This window comes from Grus americana, chromosome 1, assembly GCF_028858705.1.
Source record: "Grus americana isolate bGruAme1 chromosome 1, bGruAme1.mat, whole genome shotgun sequence".
Classification (NCBI taxonomy): domain Eukaryota; kingdom Metazoa; phylum Chordata; class Aves; order Gruiformes; family Gruidae; genus Grus; species Grus americana.
Window position 1 is genome coordinate 77,301,729 of NC_072852.1, and position 23,337 is coordinate 77,325,065.

At 39.3% G+C, this 23,337-nt stretch overlaps 1 protein-coding gene across 4 annotated transcripts in view; it reads right to left on the reverse strand.

The window, feature by feature from the left end:
- Positions 1-23,337, reverse strand: part of SCUBE1 (signal peptide, CUB domain and EGF like domain containing 1) — a 220,861-nt gene that overhangs the window by 63,719 nt on the left and 133,805 nt on the right. For all 4 annotated transcript variants that reach the window (XM_054810361.1, XM_054810335.1, XM_054810352.1 and 1 more), the window contains one exon: positions 14,841-14,957. In XM_054810361.1, the coding sequence (XP_054666336.1) occupies positions 14,841-14,957 (117 nt within the window). The remainder of the gene's footprint in view (positions 1-14,840; positions 14,958-23,337) is intronic.

Consider the following 23,337-nt stretch of genomic DNA (forward strand, 5'->3'; position numbering starts at 1 on the left):
CTCTCCCAGTGTAGTTCATTGCCTCTAACATGTTTTGCATGTTCAGGGAGGAATAATTCCATTCATGCAGTGTTTTCTACTTGATGATTTCAAAGGCCAGCATCTTATCAGCTTCATTACATTAAACCTACACAACACTTCTGCAGGAGAGATAAATTTAATTAATTCTCCTTTAACAAATGTGAAACTGAGGCAGGTAGGGTAGTATGTGACTTCCCCACATCAGATAGCTACAAAATGAAACAAGGCATAATATTACAGCACCTCTAATTTGAGTTTTGCACTTCAGCGACATCCTCATTTTCCCTCCCACAGTGCTAATTAACTGTAATGTATGATAATCATTACTGAACTGAAGTTCCACTAAGTAGCAAATGAAGGTTCTCTGTTTAATTAGCTTTATGGCTAGGTTGTGGGGCAAGGCATTTTCCTAATTAACAGAATTAAAACTTGACTGGGCAGACAGGAATGAGTGTAATTAAAATTTAATCTCCCTCATCCTGAAAACAGGCAGCCCACAAAATAGAGAGCTTTGTGTAAACGCTCTTAGAGCATGGAAAGGTTGAGGCAGGTTTCAACACATTTCCTTCATGTCACTTTCTCCATTTTCACCTGTTATCTTTGCAATTTTACGAAGAAACCTGTCTTCCAACACAGATGGTAATCTGTCACATATGGATTTAGGTGTCAGCTATTCTCCTCCAGGACATATCCACTCTGACATTATCCACCAACCAATCAATAGAAGAGTCTGCCAGGCTGCCAAGAGATCAATCACCTTGTAAAACAAACATTATGTCCCATTATTTTCTTATTACAGTTAATTAGATTTATAAAACACAAAAAGCTTCAAAAGTGAAAAACTTAGAAACGCTGTCAGAATAGTTTAGGCCCTGATTTCTCATTTGCGAAAGGGAAGGGATTTACTAAATCTAATGTGAAAAGAAAGGATTTTCATTTAAAATTTTTGCTGAACACTGAATTCTTTTTTAAACTTAAAAACATGTTAGTGCAATGCTACGAACCCAAACAGTGCAAGCTGTCTTAGGCTGTGACACCAGTATGTGAAGTGGACTGGAGACATAAAGAAATGGACTGATAGAGTATTTTACTATCAAGGCTGAGGTAAATGTAAAAACTATCCCCCTACCTCCAAAACCAAACAAACAAACAAAAAAGCCATAAGAATCCCAGAAAATAAAGTTAGTTTTCCTCCTACTCTAACATTTTATCAATCGAAACGCTTTTTCATAAAACACTGGAGAGAGAAATAAGTGTGCAGTTAAGACTCCCATCTGTACTTGGGGACAACAAATAACGTCTCTCAGATTTACAAAGCACGTGGCAAGAACAGTGCATCAGACTCTGGGAAACTCACAATTCAGATGGTAACAATGACCATGAAAGTACCCGCAGACCTGGAGGCTGTGGTTAAAATGGTGGTACAGAACTGTGCAAATACTTTGGGCTGACTACTCATCTACCTTAATTATGCACACAGCCACTATGACCATGATAATTCTATGTTTAATGTTTCCGCATTTTATGCAGGAGGAGCTGAGAATGAAGAACTATATGGGTTGCTGAAGGTTACGCACAATAGCAACAGTAAAGGAGTCAATCCAGTGTTTCTTGAGGTATAAATCAGATAGAACTGGGGAGCTGACATCTCTGGGTATTTTCTCTGTACTAGATTGCACTAAAAAACAAGGCCTTGCTCTTCAAATTTTCCATGTAATCTCAATAAAGAGCAGAGGGGCAAGTGAGCAAGCTGTGCACTACTGGACAAAGATAGAAGAACTCCTAGACTTAGTATATTAACTCAATTTACCTTTACTCATCATTTTTTTTTCATTTCCCCCCCTGGAATTATTATCTGCCCAGGAAAGCTGTGCGCTTATTTCCAAGAATCTCAGCTTGCTTCTAAAAATTTTAATTAAATAAAATTTACAAATAAATGTGGTATTAAGGACAGTTGAAGATACTGGTGCTCTCTCTAAAATCCTATTGAAACTACGCTAGCTTCCCTGTGATAAAACTACTCCTGCTGAAAAGGACAGCTGAATACAATTAGTCCACGATAATTCAAATGCCTCATAGCTGATAATGTATCATAGAAATTTCGCTGGTGACAAAAAATGAACCCTCCAAAACTTTTTGAAGACATTACTTCAACCAACCAGGGATATGTTCTGTACCAGGGAAGACAAATACTTCCCTGAGAGTAAGATCTAGCCATATAAAAACCAAGCTGTATTTTATGATGAAAAAAAGCAACAATAGAAGAATGAAAAAAATACTCTAAGTTTTGAATGTTGGTAGCTATGATTATGTGAGTAGTCAACTCCCAAATCACAGAAAGCACAGCACACTTTTACATAATAAACTGTGGTTGCTGATCCTCAAGGAGCTTTATATTGTTGAATAAATGCAAGGTCTTTTCAACAACTGAAATGCAAAATATGACCCTCCCAAGCATTAATTTAAAGGATTTGGCATTTTCAAAGGGAAGGTTCACAAAGACAAATAACAACTGCAAGTTTCCAGGGAACAGGGATATTGCCTAGTCATGAAAAAACCCTAACTCAGTGCACATGAATTTATTTTGTGGGGATAGATGGAACCCTTGGGAGGGAACGAAACTGAATGAGTTACATGGCAGCTGACCCAAGTCTGCAATTTTTTAATGGAAGATAATCTGTTATATTATATTTGTCTGTCGTGAACTAGTCTACAGCAGACAAATGAATTGTATGTCTTTAACCTAAAAAAAAAAAAAAAAAGGCAGCATTCCCCCCCAAAATAGGGAAGGCACAGTGAAAGTTTCACACACATTCTGGATTAGATAAATTTGCAGCAACAGTTAGAAGGCAGATGTTATCCACCGTTTTGTTTCTTGGATTCTGCTCTCCACCCTCTCTTCCTTTTTTTGTCTTCCATTACATTTTCTTCTGACAAAATTCAGTTGTGTTGGTATCCAAAATTTGCATTTCCTCTCATTTTTTAAAATCCCATGGGTTTATGATTTCATTTTTCCTCTCTGTGGCCTGGAACTTCAATTCTCTCTTAGAAAGTCCGCATCAAATTATGTTTATGTATCTAAAATTCACCATTTTGATCCCCAGTCGACATACATACCCATCAGTGTCCAACTGCTCATTTTTCTGATTCTCTCACTAGGATTCTGACCAGAATCCACCTACGACCAAGAGGTTTGTATCTTTTCCTCCCCCAAACCCCACACATTTTCTGCTGGTGACCAGCATCTTTCTGTCTCTCCTATGTCTCCTCCACCACCTATGGTTTTACCACCAACTCTGCTGACCCTTCTCTCTCTGTGCCTTCCTCTGCCCCTCAGTCAGACGCTCTGTCCTCTTATCAGACGCCAGATTTGCCCCTGCACCGACAACAAGTCAACTCCCTCTTGTCTTTAAAAAAGTGGGGAAAAAATTAGAATCCTAATTCTGAGTCATGTCCCAATCTTATCATGCCTTGAAACAGTTGTTTCCAGGGAGGCAGCACTGGGCCAGATGACTATGGCCCCCTCACTGGCCATGACACAGAGCTTTCTGCTGAGCTGCTGCAGCTGCCTGCCAGATGCTGTTACCATTTTCCTCACATTGGGTTGATCTTATTTGTTCTTTGTCTTGAGACTGGATAACATTGATGTAATCACATAAAATGACTGTGGCCTGAGCAATAAGGCTATTGCAGACAGGCCTTAATGTTTGCTCCTTTAATCCACATTTAGGTAGCTATTTTGAAAGTGGTTTTTGTAGCTACCTGGGAGCTCGTGCTCTTGTCTGATTTCTTAGTCTTATCCATCTCTTCTAAAACAAGCAGCTCTTTTGATAAACTGAATTTGCCCATTACTCTTCCATCAGTTACTCAGTTTTCCCTCTCTCAATCCTGATCTTTATGAGTTGGGTTTTTTTAACATAGATCTTGCATCTTGCTTGATTCCTATGAAAACAAAAATAACCTCAAAACGGCCTCTGTTATTTAATATTCCCTTTTGGTTTTAGTCTTCCATTTGTCACTCCTATCAAATAAATTTAGAAAATTTCCTTTGCGCCGCCTTCTTTCACCAACTACAAGTCTACCTGTTATCTCTGCAGCATAGTCCATGCATATGTTCATTCATATGCCAAAGAATTCCCTGTAGAAGCATTTACTGGTTGCACTATAACAGAGTCTTCTTGCTGCTTTCCCAAAGAGGTTACAAAGTCTGTGTTCTCAGAAACTTTTGCCAGTACTCAATCACGGAACAGGACCACTGTTTTCATTATAAAAGTCCTAATTTTCCTCTCATTTAATGTTATTTTTGTTACTTTTTTCTTTGGTTAGGCAGCTGCATCTATTGTTTCATAGTTCTAAATCACCCGCTGACTGCCTTTAGTTGCTTCTTTGGCACAAATGGTTCTATTTTCTTAATAATATGGGTTTTGTCAGAAGAGGAGGAGTATTAGGAAGGGTGAGAGACAGGAAGATCCTTTGCTGCTGCTGCAACATCTACGCAGAAAATCTGTTGGTTTCTGTAAATCATTTGAGCAGTTTGAGATTCGCACAAATCTGCCTTTACCAAGAAGCTATCTGCTTCCTTCCTGAAAATGGCATGTGATCTCATGACATTTTAACTATGCAGAAGCACTGGAAAATTGTCAGAACTTGTTTGTCAGAAGGCATTTTAAAGAAAATTCAGCTATTTTAATTGGACATTTAATAGCACATTTAATCTGTGCATCACACATACATAGAAAATGACTATTTTTGTTCCTCCTAAAAGTACTGGTCTAGTTACTGGAGGACCCACATTTGCATTACCATCATTCTTCACATCACTCTCATGTTCATGAATTTATTTTCGTGCTGACTTCTCATGCAAGGCAAAGACATTCCCTGTCCAGTCTCCATTCTGTGTTATACAATTTATGCATGTAAACTTTTCTTTCTTGTTTTTAGGATAAAAGATGGACCTCAGCCACAAGATTTGTATTTGCCTCGTGTTCAGTGTGGAGAGGGCAAAGATATTTTTTGTTTTGATTTGTGGCTGTAGTGGCTTGTGATTGATCTTTTCTATTTTCTGATAGCTCTTTGCTTACATGTACAGAGAAGCAAACTCAAATGGTGTTTATATTTGAACATGCACTTATTCCTAGTTACAAACACTGGGAGGGTAAGTTGTTGTAGCTTGAAAGCAGAGTCATGTAAGAGGTCTGATGGAAGTAGAGTTGCTGTATAATGAAACATGAAAACTAGATCTTGACTTGACTATAGGGAAGTTTACTCTTGGTTTAAGTTTATGAGAAGCAGGGAAAAAGCCATCAGGGAGAAAGAATGGCTCAAAATAAACCACTTCAGTAAACACTTAAGAGTTGTTAAAAGACAACACATACTTTAATTTCTAAAATTCTGTCCCTTGACTCCAGACAGCTTGTGGACTGGCTTTGACAAACAGGCTATGGCCTGCTGTTGATAAAAATCAGGGAAGTCTGATTCCTCTGGAGTAGGATGTCTTACTGAGGGAGTGACACAGAAGATAGAAGGAAACCAGAGAGGGACTAGCATTTTGTCCTGCACTGACTTTCACATGTGAGTGGAGAACACGGGCCTCTTTGCACTGTATTAGCATCCACTTTTTTCTTACATTTTGTTTCTGTTGTTGAGATCAAGAAGAGTCACATTATTCCTCACTGGTTAGACTCTGAACGGAAGTGGAATGGGTAACCCAATTTAGAGATATTTTTCAAGGCAAGTGAAGTGGATACCCTATAGGCTGGGATTAGACTATTTGCATGTGCTGATGAGCGCGTTATTGTGACAGGATATGAGTTCAGAGGGTACCAGCTGTTCCATCTTATTTCCCAATGCACATATCTTTAAGCTTGTGCAAATAGGAGGTAGCTTAGCCATATGATGTAAGACCTCTAATCCCATCAGGAATTACCAAGGTTGATGTGCTTATTTTTCCTTGGGGTCACCTATTCTTCTGACCATATTCTAAAAAATGGGTCACTGTGGGATTCCTGAGAGAAGTAAAAGGCACAAGGTCCAAAATCAAAGCTGATGCCCACTGAGAGCTGATGCATAGAAGAGAGGACAGACATTCTAGTTCGGTATCCATGGCAGGGGCAATATGGGCCTTGGGGATCAAAGGAAGTGTCACAGAAGGTGCAGGCTATACAAAGGCCTGAGGATGACCACCTCTATTTTAAAAAATAAATAGCAATTTTCAATGCCTTTTTTTCTGAGGTTCTTGACTTGAAATCCCACAAGGATTCAATTTTCTGAAATGTCTGAAAAATTTCCCTCTAAAAAGCCAGGAGTGTATCTGGCCAATCACCTAAAAACCTTGTATCACTTGCCACTCCCAGGAATCATGGTGAAAATCTGCTTGGGTCAGCTTCTTCATAGAGGGTCTAAGCACTCAGCATATCTCAGTTGGTTTCCATTTGCAAAGTTTTGCATTTTTTTCCAGTGGAGATACCAAAATAGTAAATTGAAGCCCACTGAGAGTAATCCTGTCTTTCCCTTAGTTACTTTTGACAGACTCTAAGCAACATGCATACTATTGCTCTGGGATATCCCAGAGCAATCCAACCCAGATAGCTTTATTTATGTACAGTAAGCAAAGAGAAGCTACTTTTTAGCCTAAATGAAAAGCTGCTCTCACTAGTTGTCACTGTACCTTTGACTGAGAGTCAGGCTAAGGGACCACTTTCCATATGCTACTTTCCAAACCAAAGTCTGAATATAAGGCACCATATCAGCAGAATGTTAACAAAATTTAATGTGCTGTACACCAAAATACTCTGGCATCACGCAGCAACGGTATGAACCAGTATTAAGAGTTCAACAGCTCTATTAACTACATAAATTATCTTAAAGATATGACACAGAGTAAATGGCCATTTCAGGTGCTGCAGTTATCGAGGGAAATGTAATCAGAAGAGAAGGGAATAAGATAAGCAGGTCTCTGCCCCTTCTGGCTTTGCCAGATGTCCTCTTCAAAAAACCCACTGTTGTTTGCAATCTTGTGACTGACATTTATGCTGACATTTGCTGCAACCACAGCACTTCAACTGCAGTGTAGGTGATGACTGCCAGCAACTTACTTCATTTGAGTTTACTGTTTCGCACCATTTGCATGCACGTTTCTTCCCTTTTTTTGAGAGTGCACTGGAAAATACTAATGGCTTGCTATGGCTAATGGCTAATGCCTCATATGTTCCTCAAAAACTGTATGTGTCTAATGAGGAGGAATCTAAACGGACCTCTTCACACATGTTTGAAAAAATAGTCATGTTACTAGAGAAAGGTGAGCTCGAAAAAGCTCTTTTCGTATGTGCCAGGACCTGCTCCGGGTGCAAATACAATACCTATTGACACTAACGCCATGTAATGCAGAGCAGGCATCAGTATCCCCTTCACTGTGTGGAGTATCACAGATACCACACTAAAGGACACTGGTAACGGGAGATGCACAGAAAGTAGACTGCGGATCTCAAGTAGGAGTAGTCAGGCAGCTATGAACAGATTTGCCTCTGTAAGCAACCTCTAGAAGTTTAAACTCTTGAAGAGATCATTTAATTGCCTTTTAATTTAAAATGCTATATATGTGAATGAATTCAACAGGGAACATAATTCCAGCTTTATAGTACAGCATCTTAGTGATTCTAATGCAATACATTCCTCGAAGTTATGCAGAAGCTAAATATCTAAATTCTGCGGCTGTGCACCTTCGAATGTAAGTTACATACTTCAGCAGGGAACTTAGGTTACCTTTCAGCGTGTTATTATAGTGATGTCTTCTCTAATGCTTCTTATGCATTTCTGAAAAAGTCATGTACACCTTTGGTAAAAGGATGGTCTCACTTAAATAGAAACCTAAGAATTTTCTGTAGCAATCTAAATGAGGAAAACTTTGTGTTTGGGTGACTGCTTTCAAGGAGGTCTCTTTATAGCTATGAAGAAAACTAGAACAGTGCCCAACCAAAAAAATAAAAGAAGTTCATTCACATGAGTTCATTTGTGCCTGTCTTTGAATTTGCCTCTTAGGTGAGACAAATCTTAGTTCAGAAGACCTGCTCCAAAAACACACAGACTTGATTCTAAAGGCATTGAGACGCTTACATGATGTGAAAAGTGTGGTCGTACGTGCCACTGAAGTTCTATCTGCCTTGGTGTAAACTTGACTGATGCACATATTTTACAGAGGTTATCTTGCACAGGGATATATTTTACTGTCAAACTTTTACTGGCATGTAAAAAAAAAAAAAGTCAAGGTGATCAGGGATATTAACCAAACAAAACCTGAGTTCATCATAGGTAATTACTCCTGCTGCAAAAACTTCCCCGTTTAGGCAATCAATGAAAAAAAAATACCACTCTGAAACTTATCCAATCAATCACAGTCAAAGAAAGGTAGTATCACAATTCGAGCAAGCTAATAGTTGATGTACCAGATTAACAACTGCATCTTACTAATAATAAAGAATAAACATAACCTGCAACTCCTTCTGGTGTTCCTTTCTAAAAAAAAAGAGGAAACATTTTCAGTTTCATATGAATTGATCGGGACTGACAAGATGCAATTCTAAAAGCTTTAGTCAATTTAATCCAATTTAGAGAAAAAACCTAAAACAAATTTTAAGTAATTTCGACTAATGGAATGATGGAGGAAATCATAACTGTTCACAGATATTCTGTACCCAGGAAATGAAGCCAAATTGGCCAGCTAAACTGTTCATTGTGAGCTTTTCATTTAGTGTTAGTGTGTTCTGAATGAAAAGAGAGGAAAGCCTTCAACATCTGAGTCATATTCTCATACCAAACTGATGTCAAGCATTAATTTTAAACATTTAATTTAATGAAACCTCTCAGTTCATATTAACAAAACATGACATATTTTGCTTCATTGAAACTCATTCTGTAACAAACTCTTTCCTCACAGAAACAATTCCATTTCCAAAATTTAATTCACTTTCAGGATCTCATTTTTTTCTATCAAAAACCAATTTAAAATGCATTTTCCTGCTGTAATAGGCTGCCATTAAGAAAGATAAAAAAGAGCGATTACTATGTCAGCTGAATAAAGCCAATGCAAAAATTCCCTTTTATTTCAATAAACTTTGATTCAGTCCTTTGACTGAAACTGTTAATTAGTCTCTATGCTCCTGCTCATCTCTTCTAGATTACCCAATGATGAGGAAGGTTACAGAGTTGAGTTACTGGACAAACCATTCAACGCTAAGGCATTTCTGATGCTCCCACCGCAGCACAGTCAAGTATCGAAGCATGTAAGCGCCACATTTCTTTGCTGCGTCTGAATGCAAAAGGATGGGGGCCTGTTTCAAGGAAGTAGAGAGCACACCACATTGCTGGGTAACCATGACAATGAGACAGCAGGAAGAAGAAATGTTTGCCTAAACAGCATCCAGTCACATAACCCCAGCGTAACACCGCTCTAGTTAAACAATATGCCAGAGGGCTGAGAAGGGCTTCCTTAGTGTTGCACAGTAAATAAAATGCCCCATCTCTAGGTGGAGATGTGCGGGGACCTTTCTGTCTCCTAAATACATGTCCCTGAGATCACCTGGGCTTGGCAAAGATCTATTCGTGCACATGAATTAAAACTGCTGTGTTTAGCCATGGCTGATGGCAGATTACCAATGTAACATCACGTTGCTACTAAAACCACTGACATCCTAGTCCAGCTGAGTATCTACCTTCTCAAAATCCCACTGTCAAGGTTACCTATGAAAATGATGCAAAATAGAAAGTAAGCTAAACAAATTAATATGCTTCTTGCTATTACAAAACACCTACGGGTCATTGCAAAGTTAGGTGGCACTTTATAGATGTTTACGGAAAAGCCATACTTGAGATGTGGCTTTTGCTCCGTAACCCTTAGAAATCCAGTTATGCTTCTCTTCTCCTGCTTAAAAATTGTATTTACTCTGCCATTTGATTCTAGGAGTTCAGCAAGCACTGCACGCTGCACAGTTCCTCTGTGTCTATGTGTACAGTGCTGGGAAGCTGCATTATTCCAGGGCACAAGAGTGCCTCGGGGGCACAGTTTCTTTGTTAAATCCCTGAGGTGGAGATGGAGCACATCAGACACATGGTCCTACATTTTACACCATGCCAGAAGCCTGTGGCCCTTCCTCTTGCTCTAATTCACTTCTTAGAGAACCCACAAAGAAAGCCCCTGTCTCTCTCAGATGTCTTTTGCAGTCTTTCCCAGCCCTTCTCTACTGTTAGTCCTGGAAGAAGAATGCTCCCTTGCTCAGCTTGCCTCCCATCCTTCTGTAGCTGCCCTCGGGCAGACGAGCCCTTTATTGCTTGATCCAGTTTGGCAGCTGGATTTAAACAATCTTCAGAAATCTGTGCTAAGTCTAATCTAGTCTGACTTCGCTCCTCTTGAACCCCACAAGTTTTCTGCAAATTAGTCTCCTGCTTTATCAGCTGCATAAGTTGTATTTAATATAATTAAAATGCTAAACTGATGGATCTTCTCACTGAGGGCTGGATGCATGAAAAGAGTACTCAGCAGGAAGGATGCACAAAACCAACGAGCAAGGGAGCTAGGGACCACAGAACCCCTGATACGCACAGTATAGGGGATAATAAAAAGTGGGTAGGAGGCAATGAGCAATAGGCATCCTGGGCCACTGTACCTTAATTCTCTGGCTCCCTTTCTGTCTGCATCAGCTGACTTCTGCGGGATGACTTGGTAGGCATTTAAGGAAATTAACTACACTGTTTTGTCATGTGTAGCACAATAATCGACAGCATCAAATGAACTCAGCATCAAGCTGGGATCACCCAGTTACAATTGTAGGAGAAATTAAATAGCATGAATTAGAGGGAGAATATGGAACGCTTTCTGCCTGGGATGCGCCTCTTAGCTGACAAAAACCTCCATGGTTTGGCTTATTAAGAGCCAAGCTGATAGGAAAGCTGAAGGGAAAAAAGGAGCATTCTCCATTGTGTGCCAACTCAGCTGAGGGACGACTTGAGTTTGTGACTGACTTCTGAAGAACCACAAAAGGTTAATGAATTTTTATCCCAGCCACCATTATTACATCTGAAGGTCCCTCTAACTAGACCACAGACAGCACTTTTGCTCTTATTTCACTATGAGATCAGGTAAGTAATCTATGTAATGGAGAAAGAATCAGAGATAAAAAAGACTTTTTCAGCTTCCAGAAACCAAAACAATCTTCCACTACAGTAGTCTTCCTACTAGCTATGCAGCTACCTGTACATAGTCCATGCTAAAACTTTCTCCACAACATTTTTTCCCCTATTTTACTGACACTTGATATAAAGCAGACTGCACTCTGCATTAACAAAAGGAGCTTGATTCTTTGAGGTATAATGAACTCTCATTTCCCACTGAGCCTGTGAAAGAGGTTGACATGCAAAACTGCTGAAGGTAAGGCCCTTGTATTACTTGGAAATTGCTTTCCTGCACCCTCCGTTCTCCGATCCATTGGGAAAGGGCCAGGAGAAATACCAGTTTCAGTCCTGACTCAGTTCTGTAGTCTGTGGTTTGAACCCATCCCAGCTTTTATGATAGAACTATAGGATATGAAATATGATATTGCAAAGTGTAGAACAATCAGTTACACTTAATAGGGTTTATTTGCCATCTTTTGGCAAATAAAACATGTTTGCATATACTCTTTCTTAAAAAATTGCCTTTCCTTTTGTATGCATACTTGCTTTTTTTCTATACTAAACAGTTAATGAAATTCCAAGCTACTAAACAGAAACCTGTGAACATTCTGGACAGTAAACTCTTTTTCCCATTATATGTCTATACAATGCCTAAAACAGTCTAGTCCTGATTTTTGAACAGAACCATCTAGGAATTTTTGTTATCTAGAAAAATAGTATTTTTATTTATTTCATTAATTTTAAAATAAAAATGTTCTTTAATTTACCTGATTCCCTTGTAAAAAATAAGGATGAAAAGTGGCAATAGATTTCCATAAAATACCACTATGGTGAACGTGCACTATTGAGGACATCACCTACAAGTGAGCTAGCATTGAATAAATTACACAATATCCACCTCGAAGTAGTCAAAAGTTCAGATGTTTCTTTGAGTCTTATTTAAACCTCTTCAATATAAGCAACTACATAATTTCAAATAGTAGCTGCACTATGTAAAGTATCTTAGAGAGGAAGATGCCAAAATGGACTGAAAAATCGTAGACTTTCCAATGAAAACATTCCTTTTGGTCAACATTATTTGCTAAATTCAACCTAAATATATTAATCATTTTGCTCAACCCACAATTGCATTTTTTGGTTAATATATTAATTATCCCTCCAGTTTCTCTCAGCTTTTCTTACATGCCCTTCCTCTCTACTTTCCTTTAATAAATAATGGCATATCTTTCTCCCCTATTTAAAAATATAACCTCTCTTAGGATGATGCTTCTGTGAAAAACCTCACTTGGAGATGCTGTGACGCCTGATGGACTTGCAAACTCTGCCCAAGAAAGACAGGATGTGACAGCTGCATGATCCCTGAAGATGCTTTAAAGGGAAGCCAATAGATAATCCATTTCTCTTACTACCCAGACGTAATGTTACAACTAGAGGGAACAATGAACTGTATATCTGAGGGCCAGTCAAATCAAGGAGAGTAAAGAGAAAAAAAAAATAAAGGAGAAAACTTGAGCTGATCACTCTTCTCTTTTGTTTCCTGTACAACTCAGAGGAAGGAATATATGCACACTGAATTTCCCCACTCCAGCCTTTTACATACTTTACCTATAAGCAAGAGGAGCCCAGAAGGCATCAATGTCACTCCACCAAAATGATCACTTTTGCACTCAGAAGACGTAAATCTCAGAGAGCAGTCTTGACTAAGGGCTGCCTGTGACAGCTATGGAAGAAGCTTCACTGGTCAGTTTAAGTGCACGATCCTTTATGCACAGATTTAAATGGGAAGTTACTTTAGCTCCAGGGAAGCAGAATCTAGCCCAGAAATCTCCCAGTGCAATACATTAGATAAATATTATTAATTACAGTTAAATTAAATGCAAAACATATATTTTACCATTTTATGATGAAGAGTATTTCCTAAAATGTCAATGAAGGTTAAAAAGAAATGGCCTGGTTGGTTTGTTACACCATGCGAGTTAATTTCCAGTTGCTGCTTATTTTAAGAAAGTAAGAAAGAATCTGCAGCATCATAAAAATACAGATTCTGTTTCTTATATTTTCTTCTCATATAAAAGGGGAAAAGAAAAAAATGTGAAAGAGCTTAGAGCTAGGGTATTTGGTTTGAGGACTGAATATTTCATTTTGTCTGTAGCACTAATTATAGACTTGATTATTATATAAATATTGTTTCATATTAGTTCTATGGCCAAACTTCTAAATTTAGAATTAATCTTTTTTTTCATGATGCAGTTTCAATAATAAACATTATGATCAAGTCTAGGTGTATTTTACAGTATAAAAATGCCTCCTTTTTAAGCATTCGGTGGAATCACTATTACTGCTCTGCTATGGCTTAGCTAGTCTGCCTGTAAAAATGAAGATTTATTTTTATGTGGCTTGAACTAAACCAACTGATTTTTGATGTGTGCTCACCCTTAACTATTAACATTGTGTGCAATGGCAGTTTAAATGTTTTATTTTCAAATAAACAGGCAAATGGACTGTTATTTCTATAAATACTAACAGGATCATGCCCAAGCACTGGGATTTTTCAGCCTGGAGCAAGAGGAAACCACACATTTTCTGTTTATTTTTGTGGGTTTTACTATTTTAAGTAACACCAAGCCCTGGACTGAAGATATTCCAACATTTCTGGTTACTCTGAAGGAAAGAAGTCCCAATAGTTTCTTACAAGTTATGTCAACTTACACTAAATCACTGAGTGATGAAAAAGTATGGTCTGTGACAACAGTATATGCAATGTCCTCCTGGATGTCCATCACCAAGTCTCTTGCAATGCAGCTCAAAAGAAATACATCGGAAGATGGGAAAATGGCCGATGGAGGGCCTGGTCCTACTAACACGCATCCGAACCTACTCACATGCATAGTGCCAGTAAGTGTGATTCTGCAGGGATATTTGAGAACTGTCCCTGTCTCCTTAACTGAGAACAGATGTTGACAGTGATACCAGATGCTCTTTCCTGTTCTCTCTTCCCCTGACCTCAGTTTTAACACACTCATGAAGGACAAAAAGCCAAGCAAGGTTCTTGTGCTGCCTTTGGAACAGTAAAATCTGAGCATCAGCTGTATGGTTTAAACCTGTGCACCAGTCAATTTTGTTTTGTTTTTCCTTTGCAGCTGGCTACTTATGCTTTGAAAGAGCAGAAAGAGACAATTGTCTGGGGTTTTTTGAGCCATATCTTGGCATCTTTTGCTTGGCTTCACTCAGTAATAACCTGTTGATTATCTGCAGGTAACAAAGTACTGGTTGAGAATTTTAACTCGCTTTTTGAACAGACAAATTCAGACACCATTAGATGACTGAAGTTTTACAAGGGTATCACACTATCCTTTGAAATCAAAGGCTTTTTGCAGCCCAGAGTTGTTCCTCTACATCTCTGGTCAGTTTGAAACAGTTTGACCTCTGTATCTCATTTCTTTGCCGTAATAAAACCCTCTAATACATATAGAGAAAAATGATTGAAATAGGTAAATACAGAAAAATTAGGGAAGGAGAAAGCTAATGAACTCAATTGCAATCACTCTGCCAGTATTGCCTTAACTTAAAAGTATTGATTAAATAACTGAATATTTACATCTTGTACTGGAGGCACTGAAGGCAAATGATGCATTGCAAAGCAAACAGAAGCTGACCTTTGCACGTTTTCCCATCAGGCTGCAGGGTAAATCCAACTGGGCAACTGCATCGTACCCCTGTCGCGGTATCCTTGCAAGTCCGATCACAGCCTCCATTATTGACAGCACATGTTTCTGCAGAATGAAAGAGAAAGAGAGAGAGAGAGAGGGAGAAAGGGAGTGTAATGAAATGTTCTGGGGGAGGGGAGAGGCACCGACTCTTTGGGGCAACATTACAATGTTATGAAAGCAATCTAAGTTTAAGCAAGCCAACCGAAGCAAGCTCTCAAGGTCATCAGGGCCCAAGTACTGGTTTTGACTGGTAAATCATTTCCACAAGTCATGATTTCTTTCTCCCCCCAAACTGGTGGTTTTATTTATGATATTTAGTTAGTGCTTTTGAACTGTCTTAGACAATAGGATGGGTTATTACATATGAAACAAGTTTAAAAAGAAAAAAAAGTGATTGCCTTTAAAAGCAGAACCAAACATTCAGTCTGTTTCGTATCAGTCAATGTCTAGCCGAGGCTTTTTAAGGTTCATTTTTTTAAATGATGTTGTAGGCATAATGAACTTTAAAAAGCAGTAGAAAGCAAAGCAGAGTGCTAGACTTGGAACTAAGAATTTAAAATCCTTAGTTAAGAAAGAGTTAATGGAAAATGAACTACATATATCACTTTGACAAGAATCTACATGCCCAATCTGTTCTTACTGAACTACAAGCAAAAGGCATCTGGGTTTTGTCCACTTAAAGCTTTTTGCAAATTGAAAGGAGTTTGGAGTGGGTGGGAGGGCATAATTGAGGTCACTGAACCCATTCCAAGCTGTGTCATTGAAATTTCCCAGTGCTTGTAGTATGTAGAAGGGTGGCTGGGCAAACACAGGCAAGAGAAAGCTGCAATACTTCTGAGCTTTTACAACAGTGGGCAATGACTATTAGGTACCACTACATTAAAAAAAAATCTTCAACTTCATTACAGAAAAAGCAAAAACCCCTCCCTCATTGCCATTATTTTCTGTTACTTGCGTGTGCACATGTGCACACCGTCGTACACATACATACACACACATACCCACACACATCCATAAAACAGATAAAAGGCAAGCGAAATGATTAACTTTGCTTTGATCCAGGGTATAGAGTGGATGTAAGGATGCCAATTTAGCACATCAGTTTGAACTGTGCATTTATCTGAAAAGTATTTACTTCAGAGAGCAAGTCCTTTTAATAGTATCTTTTTCAGTTGCTCTGGCTTTGATTAAATTAAAATACCCCCCTGCCCCCCAAGACTGCCATTATTCTACTCAGCTCACCTCATTCTGGCTTTCCCTAAAGAGGCTTTGTCATTACTTACTCAGATTTACAGACTCCTATTGCTGAATATTCACAGCCTGTGTCACAATTGTACCCTGTGGACAGGGTCTGACAATAAGCTATAGGATATGCTAATCAGGAATTGCCTTAGAACAGTACATTGATCAAAAATTATTTACACAGAACAGAAAAGGCTTTATCTTTCAATTGACTAGTACTAAAAGATTTTTATTTTAAAGCAGTCTCTGCTAATGCCCTCAGGGTGAACCTTAGACTGGCCCTTTGGAGGGACTTCACTGCTTCAAAATAAGAGAAAAAAAAGTGTAACTGGTTGGTTTGGTTTTTTTTCTTTCTCCTTTTGCACTGGCACAGACCTCTACATCAGTTGTGGAATAAGCTGCTGGCACTTATGAAAAAAACTCAAAGGAAAGGGTTGGGGCACGCATGCATTAACGGCATGGGACAGAACTCTGCCGTCCATATACATTCACACATGCTCTACTAGATAGATTTTAAATTTTTTATGCCATGTGTGCTATGTAATAACATCATGTGGAAAAAGCAATCAGTATACAAATGGATTTGCATATAACTGCCAGCAAGCACAGCTAACAAATGGATTGACATGTTTTCTGGAACAGCTTTCTGAAAATGGAGCTGAGTCTGCAACTCCACATTTTCAGGAGGAGCTCTTGTTCACCTCAGGTATGATTTGCAGGACCTGAACCCAACTGTTTAAGTAATATAGTTCTGAATTTCATTTACTCCCCTGGGAAGGACTATTTTATAGACTTAGAGGCTGACACTGCTGTTTGTTTGAAGAATTCTTCTGTATATGACAATACTGGCATTTCCATTTGTATGCAAATGTGTGTGTGTGTCCTCATAGGCCAACATATCAAATTATTTTGTTTCAGAGAAGGGAAGAAGTTTCAGGTCATTTAAAACTTTTTTACTTGGGTACAGTTTAATGGTAGGATGATTTGCCAGGAGTAAAGAGTTAAGGTTAAAAAACAGGAAAAAGTGCTGAAGATGTACGTTTGGCATGGCATTGCAACGAGCAGTAAATCTCATGTTAGCAGATTAACTTTGGCGTATGAAGAGTCCTTTATTGCAGTTCATCAACACGAGATGAACATAAGCAGTAATATTTCTGCTTTCTGGATGACATCCAGTGAAAATGAATAGACACAACAATTTTTTTTTCCCATGGCATGGATGACTGGATCTATAGGGTAAGGGTCATTCAGTGAACAAGAGTTATTTCTATGTATAAATAGAGGGAATCAAGCCAGCTTTTCTTATTTTCACAGAGATTTAGTAAAACAAACCAAAAAGGATAAATACCCTTCAACTTTCCCGGTGACTCTGACTTTAATACATGACAAACTCTAACAGAATGAAGATGCAAGTGAGCAAGAAGACATCTGACAGTACATCTAACATTTTGGATAATCGGAGAGATGTATTGATGAAATTCCTTAAACTCAAGGTCGTGAGAAAACATTGGTAAAAGAAAGCGAATGTGAACAGCAGAATGTGGGAAAGAGGTATTACAAGCTACATCAAATAGAAGAGCTGAGGCCTATGTACAACACAAACCACAGCACGTCACCACCTGTATTTCTGTCAGAAATTACTTCAACTCATTCTTCACCTCACCACTACCAAACTTTAGTATATATTTGAAATGCAAATACAAGTTTTAGGTCTCAAATAAAGAGCAGAAGCAAATTACTTATTTCCAAGCTATCACGATGGAGAAGCTATACTTATAAGCATGTAGTGATAGGACAAGGGGTAATGGGTTTAAGCTGAAGAAGGGGAGATTTAGATTAGGTATTAGGAAAAAATTCTTCACTGTGAGGGTGGTGAGGCACTGGAACAGGTTGCCCAGAGAAGTTGTGGCTGCCCCCTCCCTGGGAAGTGTTCAAGGCCAGGTTGGATGGGGCTTTGAGCAACCTGGTCTAGTGGAGGGTGTCCCTGCCCATGGCAGGGGGGTTGGAACTAGATGATCTTTGAGGTCCTTTCCAACCCAAACCATTCTATGATTCTATATGGAAGGGAAAGAACAGATGTTCAAAATTTGGATCAGATCTTCACAGTGATATTGATCCTACAAACCATTTTCCACTATTTTTTTCTCTGTGAAAGGCAACCTCAGCATATTTGCAACTCTTTGTTGTTGTTGTTTCAGACTTTTTGGCACATTTCTGCTGTTATTTGTTCTGATGAGGGAGCAGAAAAAGAACTGGAAGACACAAATAAAGCAGTATCACGTAACTGATATTTAGATTCCTTCTGAATTGTGATAAAGATCATAATTTGAAACTATTAGACTTTACTGTGAATTTAAAGTGATGTTTGCAGCCGCACTGACCTCCTTATTGAATTTCCACCAGAAAACTCAGACAGAAACAGGGATCTAAAGAAAAGGACATCTATTTACATAAGGCAGTCTGGGACAGCTTACACTGTGTTTTTCCACTGTAAGCTCCTACTTTTGGAACAATCTCTCATGTATCTGCTCCCTGGATCTATACACAAGAAGTAACCAAAATCATTACCAACATGCTATACCTATGGTTTGCTCAATTAGGATATTTATTGTTTTAACAATAGTCCATTGCACTATGAGATATGCACTGCTTCTAGATATTAAAATATCCTATTAAAAAGCACAAGTTTGAGCTGTTGGTCCTTCAGCACTGGATCAGGTGAAGTTAGATGGGTATTCAGTCCTTTAATATGCCACTTCAGTGTCTGCAAGGGTTTAGCAGTAAAAGATCAATTCTCCAGGTTCTAGTTCTGAAGTTTTTGAACTAAAGCAGAATCTCTACCAGCTGGCAATACAGCTTGGTCACTTTCTTAAAAAAGAAGACTGACACCAGACAGGATTTATTTGGTTTAACCTGATTTAACCTGACTGCCTTCTACAATGACATTGACTTACGCTGTGGATAAGGGGAGAGCTGTGGATGTTTTTCACCTTAAGTTTAGCAAATGCTTTGACATGGTCTTCCATAGTATCCTCATGGTGACAGTGGTGAGAGAGAGACCGGATAAGTGGATAATACAGGGAGTGGAAAATTGGCTGGACAGCTAGACTCAAAGGATTGAATCAGTGCTACAAAATCCAACCAGTAGTCTGTCACTAGAGATATCCCTCAGCCTCAGCTAGTGATATTAGGGCCAATACTGCTTCATGTCTCTACCAACAACCTGGACTATGGGACAGATGGCGCTTTCTGCAAATTTGCAGATGATACCAAATTGGGGGAGTGGTCAATACACTGCAGAGCTGGGCTGCTATTCAGAGGGGCCTTAACAGGTTGGAAAAAATGGCCCGAGGGGAACGTTATGAGCTTCGGGGAAGGCAAATGCAAGTCCTGCGTATGGGATGGAATAATCCCATACAACAGAACAGGCTTAGAATTGACTGACTAGAAAGCAGGTTTGGAGAAAAACCTGGGGTCCCCGGTGGACAAGTTGAATAGAAGTTGGTAGTGTTTTCTTAAGGCAAAGGAGGCCAACAACATCCTGGCTTGTATTAGTAAGAGTACAAGCAGAAGATGAAGTCACCTTACCCCTCTCTTTTGTGCTTGGAGTAACAACATCTGGAATGCTGTGTCAAGTTCTGGGCACTCCAGTGCAAGACAGACATGGACATACTAAAGTAAATTAAGTGGAGGTCTACCAAGATCATGTTTAGGGGACTGGAGCACATGACGAGGCCAAGAAGCCGAAAGCTGCTCAGCCTTAACAAGAGAATGCTCAGAGGGAATCTTATTTCTGTTTACAGCTAACTACTGGGATAATATAAAGAAGATGGAACAAGACTTTTATTGGAAGTGCACAGTGGAAGGACAAGAGGTAACAAACAGAAAACAAACAAACCAGCTTGATACAAGGTAAAAATTTTTCATCATGAGAGCGGTCAAACACAGGAATAGGTTCCCAGGGAGGGAGTGAAATCTATGTCCTTAGATATATTCAAACCTCAACTGGATATGTCCCTGAGTAACCTGGTATAGTTGCCCTTTCTTTGAACAGAACGTTGGATTAGATGACCTCCGGAGGTCCCTTCCAACTTACATGAGCCTATGATTCAGTGAAACTGATTCACATATCCTACTGAGACTAAAGAATCTGAGTTTCACTTTTACTTTATTTCTGATAAAGAATACTCGAGGAGAAGAGGGAGAAGGGAAGTAGCATGAACACAGCAAACAGCATGTCAAATCCAAGGACACAGTTCACGTCTACTCAGTATCCTATTCAAGCTCACGATCTCTTTGGAATCTGGTACATTCATAATACCGATACGTATCGCTGATACATATCTGATACTAAATGAGGAGGAGCTGTGGACTCCCTTGAGGGTAGAGAGGCCTTACAGAGACATCTGGACAGACTAGAGAGCTGAGCAAACACCAACTGTATGAAATTTAACAAGTGCCAGATTCTGGCAGGGGTAATCCTGATTATACGTACAATATGGGGGATGAGAGCTGGAGAGCAGCCCCACGGAAAGAGATCTGGGGGTTTAGGTTGATGGTAAGTTGAGTATGAGTCACCAGCGTGCCCTGGCAGCTAAAAGGTCCCAACCGTGTCCTGGGGTGCATCTAGCACAGCATAGCCAGCTGGTCGAGGGAGATGATTGTCCCACTCTACATTGCGCTGGTGCGGCCCCACCTCAAGTACTGCGTGCAGTTTTGGACACCTCAATATAAGAAAGACATCAAACTCTAAGAGTGTGTTCAGAGGAGGGTGAACAAGATGGTGAAAGGCCTCAAGGGCAAGACTTAAGAAAAGCAGCTGAGGTCACTTGGCTTGTTCCGCTTGGAGAAGAGAAGGCTGAGGGGTGATATCACAGTCTACAACTTCCTCAAGGTGGGCAGTGGAGAGGGAGGTGCTGATCTCCTTTGTCTGGTGCTCAGCGATGGGACAGGAGGAAATGGAACGAGCTGCATCAGGGCAAGTTCAGACTGGACATTAGGAAAATGCTCCTCACTTGAGAGGATGGTCGGTCACTGGAACAGGCTCCCCAGGGCAGTGGTCACGGCACCAAGCCTGTCAGAGTTCAAGGAGCATCTGGACAATGCTCTTGGTCATATGGTTTAGTTTTAGGTAGTCCTGCGAGGAGCAGGGAGTTGAAATCAATAATCCTTATGAGTCCCTTCCAACTTGAGATATTCTATGATTCTATGATATTTCCAATAGGAAATTCTCATGTTCAGAAAGTTAGAGCATGGAAGTAGAGACCTAAATTTCTTCCCTAGCTTCCCATAAGCTGCTATGTCACCCCTGGCAAATTGCACTGGAGCTCACAAGAAATTTTGTGATATACTAGTCTCCTCATGTAAAATAGATGCAGTATTCCCTATCCTCGTAAGATGTTTTGAAATTCATTAGCACACATGCCCTATAAATATAAAATACCATTGTTTTTATTGCTACCAATAGTACAGAAATAACTACCCATAGTACCAAAATTAAAAGCAAGACTTGACACGCCCCACTCTTAATTTACTTTTTGCCCTGATAATATTTATTCCTCTGTAAATGTAACTTTTTACAGGGATAAGAGAATTTAATCTTCTCTATCCACTCTTAAATTCCTTTAGATTAGCATAACATGCAACAGGATTAATATGAAAAAGCATTATATAACAGACAGGTTGGTGTCTCTGTTTCATCTTAACCAAGGTCAGTCATTTTGGATTGGCTCTAATTATGTTCTACTTAAAAGACTAATCCCATAAACTCTGGAATGTGTACATACACCTGCACCTATATGCAAAACTCTGCTTTCCCAGTCTCAGTTAACCTGCTAAAACATTTGATAATAGTGTTCAGTGGGATAAAAATTTGCTTAAGATAACATAAATATTCAAATTTTTCTCTTCAAAGATAAAATGTTTTTAAAAACCTAAAGATGCTGTACATGAGTGTAAGGAATGAAATGGGCAAGTAATAAAGTGATCAATCATATTCTTTAAGAAGACCTAAACCAAACATGAGCTGCTTTGAGTGGTAGGCAAGAAGGTAATTTCAGAAAGAGGCAAGCACCCTCTTTGCACTGTAAAGGTATAATCCTGCCCATCACACAAGAAGGCTGAGCCAGGTGGCAGTCACAAAGAACCCTCAGGAAAAGATGCTGACTATACCTTGGGCTTGTACTATTACTGTCTAAAAGCACAAATGCCATTGTTCAGTTACTGTGCCATTGTGCAGACCACCGAGATACTTGTCAATGTAGTGTATTTCTACTTTGTTGACCTGTGCTGCTGTATCCTGAGCAAGATACAAGACAGAGGAGTGCTATGTGGATCTCTGCGTGAAGAAGGATGATCTCAATTTCATGTTATGCCCCAAATGTATAAAAAGTATAGAAATATTGCACTAGTGATCAATTTCACTTCCCTTTGTCTGACCAATATGCAGCTGTATCATGAAGAGCCTTTCAGCCACAAGGCATGAAAGCAAAACCAAGCCATCTAGCATCAAGGCGTTTCCTTTGGAAATACAGCGAAGTGATTCTCTGATCTTTTCTGTTACCCAGCATGTCAACAGGATCCAGAAGCCCTTTTATTTTCCAATTCTTGATCATGGCTGGAAAGAGTGGAGAACAACTGTAAATGAAAGAGCTGTTTTCAACAGTTCGTGTATCAATATGCAGAGAAGCCTTAACAGAAGATCAAAAGTGGCCAGTTGTAGTGAAAAGAAAAGAAATCATATATAGCCTCAAGTGAAAATGGAGAGGGAAGCCACTTAAGTCATCACTTAAATTCATGGAAGTCTTGCAGCAGCTGCTGTCTTGATCATCTGTCTCTTAGAAAAAGCATGAGAGGAACAGTCAACGGTACCTTCTTCCACAGAAAAAAGTTGTTCTTGGAAGATATGAAATGTAAAAATTCTGTATAGCTAATGATTGCCATCTCCTCTAAATCAGAGAGGAAGGTTAGACTGACCTCCTGTCTTAAGGCCTTATGCAGAGGAAAAGGATTTTTTGCAGCAACAGGTAGGTAATAAAAGATTAGGTTTGGTCACATCTGCAAGTTTATGACATCAAACTCCGAAGACAGTGGAATCCATATACTGCAAAATGTGGAGTGTGTGCCCTCTTTTCTCACTAACTATCACAAATTCGTAATTCGTAACTGATTTGAAGGTAACTGCTGTTGGAAACTTGGAGAG